Source organism: Saprolegnia parasitica, assembly GCF_000151545.1.
Source record: "Saprolegnia parasitica CBS 223.65 unplaced genomic scaffold supercont2.73, whole genome shotgun sequence".
NCBI classification, from domain to species: Eukaryota; Oomycota; class Saprolegniomycetes; order Saprolegniales; family Saprolegniaceae; genus Saprolegnia; species Saprolegnia parasitica.
Window position 1 is genome coordinate 70,970 of NW_012156467.1, and position 14,224 is coordinate 85,193.

Sequence of the window (14,224 nt, forward strand, 5' to 3'; positions counted from 1 at the left end):
GGAATCGATCTAGGCACCGACCACTGAATAACGACAATATACTGTACTTCATACCCTGATGGGTCGCGGCTTCCTCTGAGCGGCAACAAAGCAAGCTCACTCGCGCTCCATGTCGCCAAGCGCCAGTGTGCAGGAGCGCCAAAACGCTTGCGCGAAGATCGCGATCTGACAGCTTCGAACTTCGTGTTACTGAATTATTTCTTTTAGACCAATGCGGGTGTTGCATTTGACCAAAAATCAGCCAATGCGGTTGCCCAAAGGAAGTGTTAGAGCGATTTTAGACCAATGCGCGTGCGGTATTTCACCCACCACCTAATTGGTACTCCCCACGTAGGTTACGTGGGCAAAATTGAAACCTCTGTCAGAGCTCCGTGTCCGAACCGAAACCGAGATATTCTGTCGACGACGTATGATTGGTTAAAACAAAATCGGCGGTGACCAATCCAAGGGGAGCCTGGTGTCGGCCAATGGCCTTTCAGAAGCGAGTACGAGCGGTGCAGCATGAATCGGTACGCGATCGGCGCCAAGCTCGGCGAGGGCACGTACGGTAACGTGTACGCGGCCGTGCACAAGGTGTCGGGCGCCCACGTGGCCATCAAGGAGTTCAAGCGAGGCAAGTTCAAGGACGGCGTCAACTTTACGGCCGTACGCGAAGTCAAGCTCCAGACAGAGCTGCGCCACCCCAACGTGACGCGGCTCCTCGATGCATTCGTGCACAACGACACGGTCAACGTCGTCTTCGAGATTCTGCCCAAGAATCTCGACGATGTCATCAAGGACAAGAGCATCGTGCTCTCGCGCGGTGACGTCAAGGCCTACATGCAGATGCTTCTGCGGGGTGTCGCCCACCTGCATGCTCACTGGATCCTTCACCGCGATCTCAAGCCCGAAAACTTGCTCATCGGCGGCGACGGCCAAATCAAGCTGGCCGATTTTGGTCTCGCGCGCATGTACGGAAGCCCGAACCGCAATATGACGTCCGAGGTCTGCACGATCTGGTACCGCCCGCCCGAGCTGCTCTTTGGCGCACGCGAGTACAGTGGTGCGGTCGACGTTTGGGGCGTCGGCTGCATCTTTGCCGAGCTCTTATTGCGAACACCGTTCCTCACCGGCATGACGGAGCTGGATCAGCTCGGTCGCATCTTCCATGCGCTCGGGACTCCGACAGAAGAGTCGTGGCCAGGGATGACAGCGCTGCCCAACTACATTGAGTTCACGCCGAGCAAGGCGCCGCCACTTGCGTCACTCTTCACAGCTGCGTCCGAAGACGCGCTCGACCTCCTCCGGCAGCTCCTCCTCTTCAACCCTTCGGAGCGCATCACGGCCGCGGCTGCCCTCGAACACGTGTACTTCAAGTCTGCACCCGAGCCGACGCCGCCCGAGAAGCTTCCGTACTCGCAAGCCACTGCGCCGGACGCATAATACGCTTCAATACATGGCGCACACGGCTACGCGTCTAGCTCTATTCACTTTGTTGTCGATTGATGGGCGACAACACGTCGAGAGTGCCTGAAGCTGCGCAGCGACATCTCCGAGTATGTGCATCGATGGCAAAGCAGAGACGCACATTGATTCTTGATACTGGCTTGGAGCGAGGTTTATTAAAGACCATGGGAATCTTAAACTCGCCGATCGGTGCTGACGAGAGACGAAACGTAGCCGTTGAAATCGAGCTGCGCCATGAGCTCGCGGGCGTTCGTCTGGTTGAGAACTGTGAAGAGCAGGCGGCAGTGGTCACGAAAGGTCGGAAGGAGGTCACTTGGCGCCTGCACAAAGCGCCCGACGGTCTCGAGCACCCGGTCGAGCGCCGCCATGACGGCCGTAGCGTGCACAAAACACTTTTTCCCGACGCCAGCGACGAAGCTCGCATGGGCGCGCTGGACAACATCAAAGTCGGTTGTCGCCGAGATCGTCGCCAGCAGCGTCTCAAACGAGGCTTCGACGACCGATACGTGAAAGTAGAGGAGCAAGTGGTGCAATACAAACGTCATCTCGTGTCGCGCAAGGCAGTCGCGGTGCACACCCGCAACATTGAGGTGGTTGAGCGCGTAGAGCAACCGCTTGAGGCGGAAGAGGACGCGGAAGACGTCGGCGTAGCTCCTCAGAAGCGACGATGGAAAAGCAGCTGTCGGTAGCGCAGTGCAGGTGACGGCGTCAGCATAAGCGTCACATTGCGCCACGGGTCGGCCACGGGGGCGGTCGCAAAGCTCCAGTGATGTACTTGCACGCCAGGGGAAAGACCGAGACCAAGAACGACGGGTGACGCCTCCTTGCGTCGGGGGAGCGGGATCTCAAAAACCGGGCCGACGTCGCGGACGCAAAGAAGCATGCCTGGCTCGCCTCGAGTCGGGAGGCACAGCGTGAATGCGACATCGAGGGTCCAAATACCCGACATCGGAAGCTCGATGCTTTCTGGAGATCGAAACAGTGGTGCTGCATTGCTGCCGCCCTTCGTGTCGAGTACCCTCAGAGTCGCGGCAGTCGTCGTCATCGATGCTCGAGTGACCGTCGTTTCAAGCACAAGCTCGACAGCAAGTGTCGGTACAGCCCCCGACAGTACAAGCCCCGACGTCGGTGTCCAGCTTGGCGGTGCCACTTCGCTCGGTGCATCCGTTTCGGCAATGAGAACGCAAAAGCCCTGAACGACCGAAGCCACTGGCGACGCGATCGAGAACGTCGCAGAGATGGACGCGGCACCGCCCTGGACGTACTGGACATGGGGCCAGTAGCCGACGCCGTACGCTGGACCAGAGCACTCGAGGCTGCCCGTGTCGCTCGTCACACCCTCCGAAACGAGTCCAGCGAACGTCCGCGTGTCAAAGTTCTGCACGGGTACCTTGAGCGCGATCACGTACTTGTCTGCGTCATCGTCGTCGTCCGTGCGCATCGACGTGTCGTACTGCCGGAGAAGCGGGGCCCACACGCCGTGGTGCAGGTCCGTCTCGGACCGCGCGTGCGGCGGCGAGCGCATGATCGGGTCCATCGCCTCGAGAAGCGCGTTGAAGAGCGCGCCGTCGCCGCATAGAAAGAACGCCTTCATGCGGTGCAGGGCGGGCACAAACTTGGCCGAAGCGAGCACGTGCATGTAGAGCTCGCTCGCGACCTTGGCCCGAAGCGCGCCAACGCTAGACGCGAAGGCGAACGAGTCCCATACATCGGGCGGCGTCTGGAGCAGGTGCGCAATATCGGCCTGAAGGGCCAGCGCCGAAACCATGGAGGTCTCCCGCACGGTGCGCATCGCGTTGCCAACGAAGAGGACGTCCTCGCAGATGGTCGCTGGCCAGTAGCGCAGCGGCGCGCGGGCTAGCGCGAGCACAAAGCTGCCGGCGTCAGCCACGACGAAGAACTCGTCGTACGGATCCACAAGGCTCGCGCCGGAAACCATCCACGCGAGCATTTGGCGAAAGAGAACGCGGTGCAAAGCCGTGAGCAGGCGCCGCGCCACTCGTTGAAGGCTCGGTATGCCTTGCGTCTCGTGCGCCTTGATAAGTTCGAGGACGTCTTTGCCTCGCAGCGTTCGCACTTGTTGGATAATGCGCAAGAGGAACGGGAATGTGTCGAGTTCGGTCGCGAGCTCGACTTGCAAGAACGCCAGCGGCAGTGTGCGCGTGCTTGCCTTCGAGAGAACGACAGCCTCGAGCTCCGTGACGTGGCGCTCGTACTCTCGGAGGACCGTGCCGATTGCGTGCTGCAACGCGTGGCGATACAGGCTGTGGCTGGCCGCGACCGCGGGCACCGGTGCGAGTGGCGCCGCAAAGGCCAAGATGTGCTTGTACGCGTGGCCCACGCGTAGCACCTGGAGCAGTATCGCGCGGTCCGCGACTGAGAGCAGCGACGGGCAGTAGTTGGCGTCGATGAGGAAGCCGTCGCCGGACGGGTCCTCGACGACGACTTCGCCCGTGACGCCGAGGAGCGCGAGGAACACCTCGTGGTGCATCTTGGATTCGGCAAAATTTGTTTTAGGGGACCCGGGTGGGGGTCCCTCCAAATCCGAGACAATCGGACGCAGGGTCTGGGCGTTCATGGAGAAATATGGCCAGCACCGCCCCAAGCCAACCTTGCAGCGGTCTCGGTCCCATGTCTTTGACCTTTTCTGAGCCTCTGCTCCGGCTATGACGCTGCAGAACATGTTGCCTCTAACGAGCAAGGCGTATATAGCAAGGTTGGCCAGTTTAATGCAAGACTAGTTCGTCAGACGATTTCACTAGGCGGGCGGGCGTTGGGCCGCGCCGGCGCACTCCCGAAGGCCATACCACCAAGTGTCGAGAGGATCGTCGAGCCTGTGGACGACTGCAGCGCTTCGAGTGCACCCGAGGCCATCATCGATTTCATCTTGTTCTTGGCATCTGCGCTTGCTGTGTCAGAGATGCATGGTTGCTCATGAGAGAACGTACCCTTGCTGCACTTGGTGTAGCCGACAATGTTGGCCATCGAGAGCATGAGTGCCACGATTGCAATAAGAGCCCACTCAAGATTGAATTTGAGCACGGCGATGAGCAGGAAAAGCACCCAGACGCAGGGCGCGCCGTAGAGGCCAGTCCAAAAGACCTTGGCGTCAAGAGGGTCGAGCTCTGTCATGTCCTCGTGCGACTCGAAGATCCACTCGCTCGTACCATCTTCGTTAACGCGGTTCCACCACCGCAGACCGACGAGGAGTCGGCCCGAGACATTCTACGCAGAAGGGATGAGATCGCCCGATGGCATGCAGTGTACCTTGACGGTCCAAAAGTCAAACGCCAGCAGCAGGATGCAGATGACGAAGACGAAGACAAAGCTGTTCGAGAAGAGGCCGCCAAAGAGATAGGCGAGGAGCGCCAGCGCCTTGAATAGCACGTGGAAAACAGCGGCGACGGGGTGCTTGGCCTGGCGGACGCTAGCCGTGACGCTGCCCAGCCTAGCGCTTTGATGACGCAAAGGCGACCGAGATGCTCCTTACAGCGTGGCAGAGGCCTGGGGAGACGCTGGTGCTGACGACGACACGGTGGCTGCGCGGGACCGGGGCGACGAGACCGCCGGCTCGTCAACCTCGATGAACTCGAGCGCCTTGCTCTTGTCGCCACTGCTCATGCTGGAAAATGTTCAGCGTCCGGATACCGTGAATTGGGTTTAACGCGTTTCGAAAAACGCACTTCAATAACCCATTGGAGTTCGCACAATGGCAACTCGAGCGCGTCAATGGCTGCTACTACAATTTGTATTGACGTTATTGACCACTTCGTAAAGGAGAAGACGTATTTGTACCTAAAAAGCAGAAGTACCTGTAGCATAGGTTCTTCGTGGCGACTGGTTTCGAGCCCATACATATCGTGCCCTTACCGATCCCAACATTAAGAGAGCCCGGGTAAGGGAAAACCCATACCCGAGGGCACCTTTCGTATCCGCGCACTGATGTGTACACTGGCATCGATGGCAGGTGTTTTGGCTATGAGCACCGTACGATACCTATTTCCGCGTTGCGTTTTACGACTTTAACCTCGACGTCTTCTCGGCAAGCAACGGTCACTTTCATTTCTCGGGACGAAAGATGTCACATGGGGCGCTTTCGCCGCTGCCGCCGACGTACGACGAGACGCTAGCCGTAGGAGCATGACGGCGCCATGGCCCATAGCTCACGAAGCGGTGCGTAGGAGTGTCGGAAGGGCGTACCGGATTCTCTGCGCCCAGCGGTGTGGTACTTCCTTTGCACGTCGGAGCGCGAGCAATCGCCAGCCAAGATCGAAGCCACGTACGCCGCCGCGACAAAAGATATCTTCGGGCCGACCCTGCCAGCATCGATTGCTGCCGTAGGCCTATCCTGGCCGTTCGATGGCTAACATATCGCAGGCGCCGATGTTTGGCAAGCCGACCTCGTCACACGTCACGTTGGAGCTGGTCCCGGCGTTGGCCGTCGCCCACCGCCGGCTTTCCATAGTACTGCGGCGACTCCATGGCGTGGATCATTGTGCGACGCCCTCTTCCACGCGCTCTAATGTAGCGAGTAGGCCGTGTACTGCCAGAACTCATGCGCTTGTGTCTTCTCGTCGACATCTCGGAAGCTCAAGTATATTGCATGATGCGGGTAGGGCTCTATGACCTGTATGCACGTGCATGGACATGCTTGATGCACTTGCGTGTAGAGCTTGTTGCAACGCAGTCGCCCCAAGGATGAGTGGAAGCTCCCGACGTCGCCGGCCCACGAGCTGGCAGTTATCGGTCATCTAAAGGACACCGTGGCGTGGCGGTACCCACTGCTCGCGACCGCGATGCAACGCCAAGGAGCCTGGGATGACTCGTACTTTGCCGACACGATCCACAGCTTCCTCGTCCCATATGTTCCACTGGCAGTAGGACAATGTTGACATATGTGTAGACTCATTCAAAGGTAGGTCGCTCTCCGGATTGTTGATGCCTACCTCGGGGAAGGGCCAAAGGTGCGCTTGCGCCTCGGTGACTCGTGTGATCGATTCGTGCATAGATCCACTGCCGCTTTCTCATGGCTCTGCTGAAGCTCCACAAAGCTCCCATGGCGGCCGAGATGACGGCCACAGGCGCGTACGTCGACCCAATCCATTTGATCGCATCCCACGGACGAGCTGCGTAGCGCATGGTGGGCGCTCCTGGCTACGCGCACTCGGGCGTGCTCGATGGCGGAAATTTGTACCGTCGCCTATCGAAAGTGGTACGGGTACCTCTTTCGACGTCAGAACTTTGAGTTGCGACTCGCGTCAACGCCGACGGCGTACGTGGATGTATCGACGATCGACGAGTATGGGAGTCCGCTGCCTCTTGTCGTCGATAAGTCGGCGCCACCGATGCTGCTTGACGCAACACGTGACTCTATCCTCTTGACGTGGCTGCCTGCGACCGAACAGTTGAAGCAGCTGCAACGCTGCTACTGCGCAATCCAGCAAGGTCGGGGCCTTGACACGTTGTATCGCTACTGTGCCAACATCGCGCCGCTTATTGTGGTGCTGCAAGTTCTCGGCTGTGATCGTGTCATCATAGCGTACCTCTCGCACGGCGTCGGGCCGCGGGACCAGCTCTTCGGCGACAAGAGTTGCTTCGTGGGTTCGCTTGCGCCGGCTGTCAAGTACGCGGCCACTGGAACGCGCGCCAAGTTTGTCATGTGCCAGCCGTCGCTCCTTGCCATCGGAATCGACAGCAAAAGCAGCGCCGCAGCACTAGAGATCGATGATGGTCTTGTGCGTGGCCGAAGTCAGGCCACGGATGTCTTTGGCAACCCACCCCTCGGCGGCACGGAAGAATTCGACGTCGGCGACATTGAAGCGTACAAGTTTGTTCTCTAGTGACCTCCTTGTTGACCCGACAATAAATGACACATTTGGGGATAAAATTACTCCTGAGTGTTTTTGTTGAGTTTCGAGTGGGCATGCATAAATGGTTTCTGTTTTCTGGTACTTCGATGGAAAACTGGGCAAATGGGCACTCGAACTGCAGGGCGGAAGGAGTTTTAGGTGTCGAGTTTCTCGACAGCTAGGAACCCCTCGACTACGAGACATCTCAACTTACGGTACCACGTAGTCGAGGTGCCGGAGGCGTAAATTAGCTGCATAGATAGGAGGCGTAGGATGTTCCGAAAAGATGAACTCTAACCTTCTCACAACCGCGTGCCTGCTTCAGCTACTATATCGCCAGTTCACGTCATATTGCATTGTCGAGCCGACGTCTCGGTTCTACCCTGCCTCGGACGGAGTAATGCGTCCTGGGCGGACTAGCGACCGGCGCCTGCAATTAAAGGCACCTCCGGCTGCTCCGTTGCTCGCCTTCGACAAACGCTCGCTGTACCAGCGCTTGATAGGCTGTAAAGCGTTTGCAATCGCTCTAGCGTGGCCGTCAAGGGCTAGCTCTGCTAGCGTGGACCATTTCTGTTTGCTTGTTGTCCTATTCTCAAGAGCAAGAAGATGCATGTACACCATCCTTCAAAGCACCAGACTCACACCGACAGGAGGCGAAGGTGACTTGGCCACACTGCGCGCCCGCCGGCGCAATTGTGGCACGCTTAGGTAAATGGATTTTCGGTGTACTGGGTAACTGGACTTCGCCGGATACGTGACCCTTTTCGTTTAGGTATACGGGGGCTAGAGCAGTGAGTGACACTTGGGCCACACTCGTTTTGGGGGAAGTAGTTACTGTAGTTTACTCGTACTTCCATTGACGCTGTGTTGTACTAGCAGTGCTGCTCCAGGGTTTTGCGCACGCCTTAGAGTCCAGAGCGGACACCTTAGTAGCGGAGTAAACCCACGATTACTCTTCGTCATCTTAAACAGCGTCGTCGTGCCGGTTGCTTTCATTATTCGCTAGGGTGAGCCCTGTGGCCCCACGGCCATACTATCGCGACGCGTTTGTTGGATGGACACCATGCAAGCAGATGGTTTGACACATAGCTCTTACCAGAGACGCCTTCGCCGCACAGAAAAATGGCATCTTCGTTGGCTTGGAGGCACGTCGAGCTCGCGGCATACAGCATCGAAGACAGCGTGTTGGTGTAGGTTGGCGGAAGCAATGCCCTGTAGAGCTTTCCAGTAGGACCTTACGATCGTAGGTCTATCGCGTAGGATCCACGGCGTCAGCTTCCAGGACTATGCAATAGGCACCAAGCTGGGGCAGAGTCGGAAACGCATTGAGCGAGAAGTCCTAACTGTGTGAGCGCAAGAGCTCGTCGATGTCCCATAATGCACGAGCCAATGGTGAGCGAGGGTCGCCGTCAGGGTGCAGCGCCATCGCATAGTCCTCGAAGAATCGCAGAGTGCTTGTGTACACTCGTCCACAGCGCAAGTGGGGTAGAGGGGCTGACGACGACGACCAACAGCGTGGCAAAGAGGTCACGAAGCTGACGTGACATATGGCTCAACGATGCGTCAAGGAAGCAACGGCGCCACTCGTCACCCGATGCGAGTAGCCTGGGAGCTTGACACGCTTCCTTAAAAATGACGTGGAGGTGGCCATCAACAGAACGGAGATCCGCGTACGACATTGTACCACGACAATGACACGGAAGCGTTCGAACGTAATACAGCTCGCCATTCTTTGGGGGAACGCTGTACATTCTGTCGAGAGCACGATTTCCTGAACGTTTGTGGGGTAGCCACAAGCCGCTGTCAGCCGTGAGCCAAGTGGAGTGGCGACAGATCTTGCTGTAAAGGCGCGTTCTCGGAGACCACGCCGTCGTCGTCGGGGGTTTCGGCGAGACACACAGCGAAAAATACCATGAGTCGTACGTTGGCCACTGAAAATACGCGCCCGTGCCATAGATAGTATCAGCCACAAAACGCACGACTTGCTTGCCCTTCACGTGGGCAGCAAGCCGTTCGAAGCTGTACAAAGAGCGCATGGATTTGACGTCCATGATGTGTAGTGCAGCCTCTTCAAGAGGCTGCACGACATCGCGGTCCAAGAGGGCCTCTTGGACCGCGATGTCGTGCCCCGGCTAATACTGCTTCACCTTATTGATGACGTCACCAATGGGTACGCAATGCGATCGTGACCCTCCTGCATATACTTGAGAGGGTTCTTGATCAACGCAAAGCTTTAGCACACCTCGACGTGGTTGTGACACTTGTACTCGAGAAGCAAGGTCGGGTCGCACGGGACAATGTTTCGGTTGCTCACAGACGAGCATGAGCAAGATGTGTGCGAGAGGCTAACAGCGCTTTGGAAATTCGACTCCCGAACATAGGTCGTCAATAGCAAAATGCATATCGTTATGATATCATCATCAATGCAGAATCGTTTTCTAAACAAAGATGCGAGATACGATGTCAAAACGATTCGTCGATGACGTCTTGCAGCCAAAATCATGTCGCTGCTCCTCGAGCACTCCTGAATTGCAGACTTCTATAAATTTCCAAATTGCATTGCACTCGACCGTGATAATAAGGTCGAGCTTGCCGTACTTGCTGCGCACATAAATCATCACATCATATTTGCGTTGTAGTCGCTTGCAACGAATGACGATGGAAGACTGCTTCAAATGCCAAAAAAGCCCAGCGCGTGGAAACACGCACATCAATCGCGTCAGCGCAACTATGGTGCGAGTCGTAACGCAAATTCGATCCGTTGGATTCATGGTATCGAGGTTACGCTCTTGGGGCAGGTTTGCAGCCGCGTCAGCTTTGGCTCCGGACTGTCCAAGCCTTCAAGAAGTGTGTACCAAGATTCTATACTCTACGCAGAGCGCGTGCGCACATGCAGTACGCAAACATTGGTGCGCGTAGCGCACAATTTAGCCCAATCGTGCAGGCTCTGCAGGATAATGTTTTACCAAGGACTGCTTTGTGAATATTTTTGTTCGAAATTGTGAGCAGTGGGACCACAACGGATTTACGTTAGACTGTGCGAGCAGATCTATATTATATTTTCGAGGCACAGATGGCTCGTGTCGAAAATCGCTGACTGCTGTGCAGATTCAGGCGTGAGCTCTAACTCTAGGATATTAGCCTTTCATTTGCTGCTTCTATGTTGCCGTGTAGTAAGCGTCATCTTTGTACATTGCATGTGTGATGTACTGCGTTATACGATCGCGTTCTGTCCTGTGTGCCATAGTATTGTTGTCTTTCAGGCCACGAATCTTTTAGAAGTTTGTTTGCTGGCGGCGCACCACGAGCTAGCGAAGTATTTTTTCCTTTAGAAGATGAGCGTAACCGGATTCGTGAGTGACCACAGTGGGGTGGGTAAAAATTGCTAGAGCTATACGGGACGTATACTCTCCTTGCACAGCCTTTTATCTTCAGCAAAATACTGGCAACGCCTTCTAAATAGGTATCGGTGGTTGGAGGCATGTATATAGCAATCACTACATCGGAGATGCATTGACACGGTTGATGATTTCAAGCTCTTGTCAGTAGTTTGCAGTCCTCTGGTCTAACAAAGAAGTAACTGGCATAACTGTGCTATCAAAGATTGCAAGAGTAGTCTTTGGTTATTTTCTCTGCCACTACAGTTTCAGCGCTGGACGCGAAAGAGCGTGCGAAACTCCGTAGCCGATAAACAAGGATGCACCTGTCTGAAACTACAATGTTATCACATGTGCTAGAATGATCAATTACCATGATATTCACAGCGAAACAAGTGTGGCCGTGAGACCACAGGGCAAAACATTTTTTATTATTCATAGGCAACTGTAACCACCAAGCTCTATAAAGTGGAGAGAAAATGTTTTGGGTTCTCTCTGCCCCTGAAGTTTTTCGCCGGAGGCACGGGGATATGCAAAACTGAAAACTTAGTAGCAACAGACAAGGCAGCTGTAGCCTGACACTTCAATGCTATGGCAGGTTCGAGCTTGCTACTACCCATCTATTCCGCCCCTAGTCGAGTGTCGTCTTGAGGTTTGATCGTAGGACTACACTCATTCCAATGATGTGCTCCTTTGCAATACCAACGAAGCGCGAACATTGGAAACAAACGTATAGAAAGGTGTCTGTAAGGTCACAGTGCCCTATGATGCAAATATAGCCTGGTTATAACTTTGGTTTGCGGGTCCTACTGAAAGATTCGATGCGACGACAGCAACCGCGTCATGCCTTCTTATTTCTCAACGTCAAAAGCTATGTCAAAAGATATACTGTGCAAAAAATGTTTGTAGCATGCGAGACGACACTAACCCGCGTTCCTTCAGATATCAAGCTCAGACTGACAACAGCAGTCAGCGCTTTCGTGCATGCTTTGTAGGGCTGTTGTGGGTGGATTTCCGGACGTTGCTGGATCACAAATGGGTAAGGCAATTATCGTGTATATCGATTTAGGTTTTTTGGCTACATGGTGTCATCTTGACCGCGAAGCGGCTAGACAAGCGGAGCGAGTCAACGTATTTGAGCGAAGCTCGTGCCGCGTAGCGGCAATAATGACAGCAGCGAGGTCGTGTTTCAGGGCCTATATCTATGGCGCCCGCAAGCGTAGTAAACTAGCTTTTCGTGGCTTGAGATATACTACTGGTCGATCACCATGCTTATCGGGTTACTCATTTCGTAATATAACCCTCTGGACAAAACTAATTGTACAGGGCTGCTCCCTACAGGCAGCTCTGTACATAGGTAGCTAACGATTCCTGTCCAATGTTGCCGTTTAGTCTCTTCCTTCCACTGTCAGGCGGTGTATTACCGAGATTACCACTCTAAAGGTTTTTCTATGTGGTCCAACGTCAAGCTACTTCATCTATCAGCGGCGTTTGCTTGGCGACCGACGCGAAATGTCGGGTGGTCTGATGTTAATAAGGTTGAATGCTCGTGGTACCGACACTGGTCCAGATTATTTTGTTTTGGCGTCTTGATCGGTTGTCGTCCATCAGAGTGTATATTTCTGGGTACTGGGTATGTTGACTTGTTTTATTCTGATGGCGTGAAGCTGGGCGGTTGGCTGGATAAATTGATTCTCGTTTTTGCGGCGTGGCACGCTGGATATGTTTCCTCTGCTTGTGTTGATGCCTTGGGTTTCGGGGTCCGATGATATGAAACATGCTGCTAATAATCAATGGCTGATGGCGTTTGCGGCAGCTGGCTGTTTCGCGCTCTGAGCTTGATGTCAATGTTGGATCTGTGTTGGTTCTGATGTTGGCTGTGGTCTCCTGACAGTTCTTCCTGTTATTGGCTGGCTGGAGCATGTCGCCGACTCCCTCAATACGTCGTCTTTTGCAGCGTAGCAATAAGTTTCTCATTGCTCAGCGTCGCTTGGTCTAATGGCGCGGCTCGCAGCAGGCAAAGGTGTCGACCGACGAGGTTTCTGCCGCGGCCTAGATGACCGACGGCCACTAGTCGGTTGGCTTAGCTTGCGTAACGGTTGGAAAAGCGCAGAACCGTTTCCTCTGTATATGTAGCTTGCATGTATACCAGTTGTATCTGCCAGCAGTTAGGCTACGCTGAAGACTAGTGTGCAAAGTGCACACTGCTGCTGGTCCACATTTCTTGGATTGTACCGTGTTAGTCGACATTTGCGCTATTTACCTACGTAGGCATTATCTCATTCTTCCTACTTCCTCGCGGTGTCCACTTCCGCATGGCTACCATCTACTGCACACTCTTTTTACAGTTAGTGATATCTACCCAACGCACTGCAGGTTCATAACGCACAAAATCGTCGCACAGCATCACCTCTTGCATGCCTTTGGAGTTCTTAGATAGATCCTTATCAAGAGTGCAGCGCTTTGATTGGGCAATTCTCAACACGACAGACCCAAGAAGCATCTGTGGTAGGCAATTTTGGAGTACGAGCATACTATCAGATAACTACTTCCCTGAACAATTGCGCCAACAAAATAGTGTGGTCGTAGGGCCCCTATCCATGCCAAGTACCAAGGCGATGCAAACCACACATCAATTATGTCATCGGTCCGCAACGTTCGTGGTCATCTTCCCAACTGGCGGCGAATAGAAAAGAAGCCACCTGAGTACTTGGTTTAGCCGGTCAGATAATTACCCAACCATCCATCCACCAATCAGATCGAACAAACCAAAAACAAATCGAAGGAGGAGAGATACCAAACAAGACAGGAATATAAATCCCGATCACTGTCTACCTGGGATGCAGTGAATTTACTCTGCAAAAAATAGGTGCCAGAAACAAAAGAGAACCAAGGTCCCGAGAGTCTACTTATACATGCTAGCGCACGCACTGCGTCCGCGCAATAGCTGCGCTCAGGGCCACTTCGCGGCCACGTCGGCTTCGCCTCCGGTCTGTCCGAGCCAGGTGACTTAAAGGAGGATGTACTTACAGTTTGTTAGATCTTTTTGTTCAAACAATAGGTAAATGAAGCTGAGGGAAGATAAGCGCGCATTTAAGCGAATGATGAGAAAATACAAGATAGTTCTCCTCGCGTGCGTCATGGTCGCAGCGGTGGCCGCATCAGCCATCTAGAACGAGTTTCTTGAAAACAACCAACCCGAGGTTTAGCCGTAGCCCTGGTTCGCGCGCTTAGATATGTCGTACTCGGACTACCTGAACATGCAACGCGACCTACTCCATGATCGGCTTCTTGGGTTCGCTCGAGTTGCAGCCCATGGTCGCGGGTCGGTCGCAGTGGCGTCGGCGACTGCTGTGCCATAGATGACACTTTCGCACGGGCGGTACAATCCTCGATGATTTAGTCAAGATGACGGGTGAACCCAAGCGATGTGATATGCGTCGTTGTGCATTGGCTGGCGACTGGGTCGCCTTGGGGTTCTTACCACCCGCCACGACACACCGTGGGCTCTTGGTGACGCTGCTGGAGGGTTAAGCCAAGGCAACCTCGAGC

General features: G+C 54.7%; 4 protein-coding genes across 4 annotated transcripts; 2 read left to right on the plus strand and 2 right to left on the minus strand.

Moving 5' to 3' along the window:
• The first annotated feature begins 481 nt into the window (after positions 1–481).
• On the plus strand, positions 482–1,463 carry SPRG_11995 (CMGC/CDK/CDK7 protein kinase). Its single transcript, XM_012351025.1, has one exon. It carries the CDS (start codon positions 502–504, stop codon positions 1,420–1,422), a length of 921 nt encoding a protein of 306 aa, XP_012206415.1. The 5' UTR covers positions 482–501; the 3' UTR covers positions 1,423–1,463.
• A 156-nt stretch (positions 1,464–1,619) lies between these two features.
• Positions 1,620–3,949, minus strand: SPRG_11996 (hypothetical protein; the record flags this gene model as incomplete). Its single annotated transcript, XM_012351026.1, has 2 exons — positions 2,151–3,949; positions 1,620–2,100 (listed from the first exon to the last, which is right to left on the minus strand). The coding sequence occupies exons 1-2, from the start codon at positions 3,935–3,937 to the stop codon at positions 1,620–1,622; spliced, it is 2,268 nt and encodes a 755-aa protein (XP_012206416.1). The 5' UTR covers positions 3,938–3,949.
• A 183-nt stretch (positions 3,950–4,132) lies between these two features.
• SPRG_11997 (hypothetical protein) lies at positions 4,133–5,105 on the minus strand. The gene is made up of 4 exons (XM_012351027.1): positions 4,937–5,105; positions 4,714–4,894; positions 4,395–4,671; positions 4,133–4,346 (listed from the first exon to the last, which is right to left on the minus strand). Exons 1-4 carry the CDS (start codon positions 5,065–5,067, stop codon positions 4,192–4,194), a joined length of 744 nt encoding a protein of 247 aa, XP_012206417.1. The 5' UTR covers positions 5,068–5,105; the 3' UTR covers positions 4,133–4,191.
• Positions 5,106–5,501: 396 nt separating this feature from the next.
• Positions 5,502–7,337, plus strand: SPRG_11998 (hypothetical protein). The gene is made up of 8 exons (XM_012351028.1): positions 5,502–5,578; positions 5,628–5,783; positions 5,824–5,941; positions 5,982–6,058; positions 6,117–6,323; positions 6,366–6,410; positions 6,455–6,531; positions 6,581–7,337. Exons 1-8 carry the CDS (start codon positions 5,525–5,527, stop codon positions 7,284–7,286), a joined length of 1,440 nt encoding a protein of 479 aa, XP_012206418.1. The 5' UTR covers positions 5,502–5,524; the 3' UTR covers positions 7,287–7,337.
• Positions 7,338–14,224: the final 6,887 nt, after the last annotated feature.

Excerpts from the sequence above, each read along its gene's own strand:
- SPRG_11995 (XM_012351025.1), top strand. The coding sequence starts at position 502 with ATGAATCGGTACGCGATCGGCGCCAAGCTCGGCGAGGGCACGTACGGT.
- SPRG_11998 (XM_012351028.1), top strand. The coding sequence starts at position 5,525 with ATGTCACATGGGGCGCTTTCGCCGCTGCCGCCGACGTACGACGAGACG. Across the intron at positions 5,579-5,627 it reads CGTACGACGAGACGCTAGCC|GAGTGTCGGAAGGGCGTACC; the intron begins GTAGGAGCATGA and ends AGCGGTGCGTAG. Across the intron at positions 5,784-5,823 it reads TGCCAGCATCGATTGCTGCC|GCGCCGATGTTTGGCAAGCC; the intron begins GTAGGCCTATCC and ends AACATATCGCAG.
- SPRG_11997 (XM_012351027.1), bottom strand. The coding sequence starts at position 5,067 with ATGAGCAGTGGCGACAAGAGCAAGGCGCTCGAGTTCATCGAGGTTGAC. Across the intron at positions 4,895-4,936 it reads CCCCAGGCCTCTGCCACGCT|GCTGGGCAGCGTCACGGCTA; the intron begins GTAAGGAGCATC and ends TCAAAGCGCTAG. Across the intron at positions 4,347-4,394 it reads CTACACCAAGTGCAGCAAGG|ATGCCAAGAACAAGATGAAA; the intron begins GTACGTTCTCTC and ends CAGCAAGCGCAG.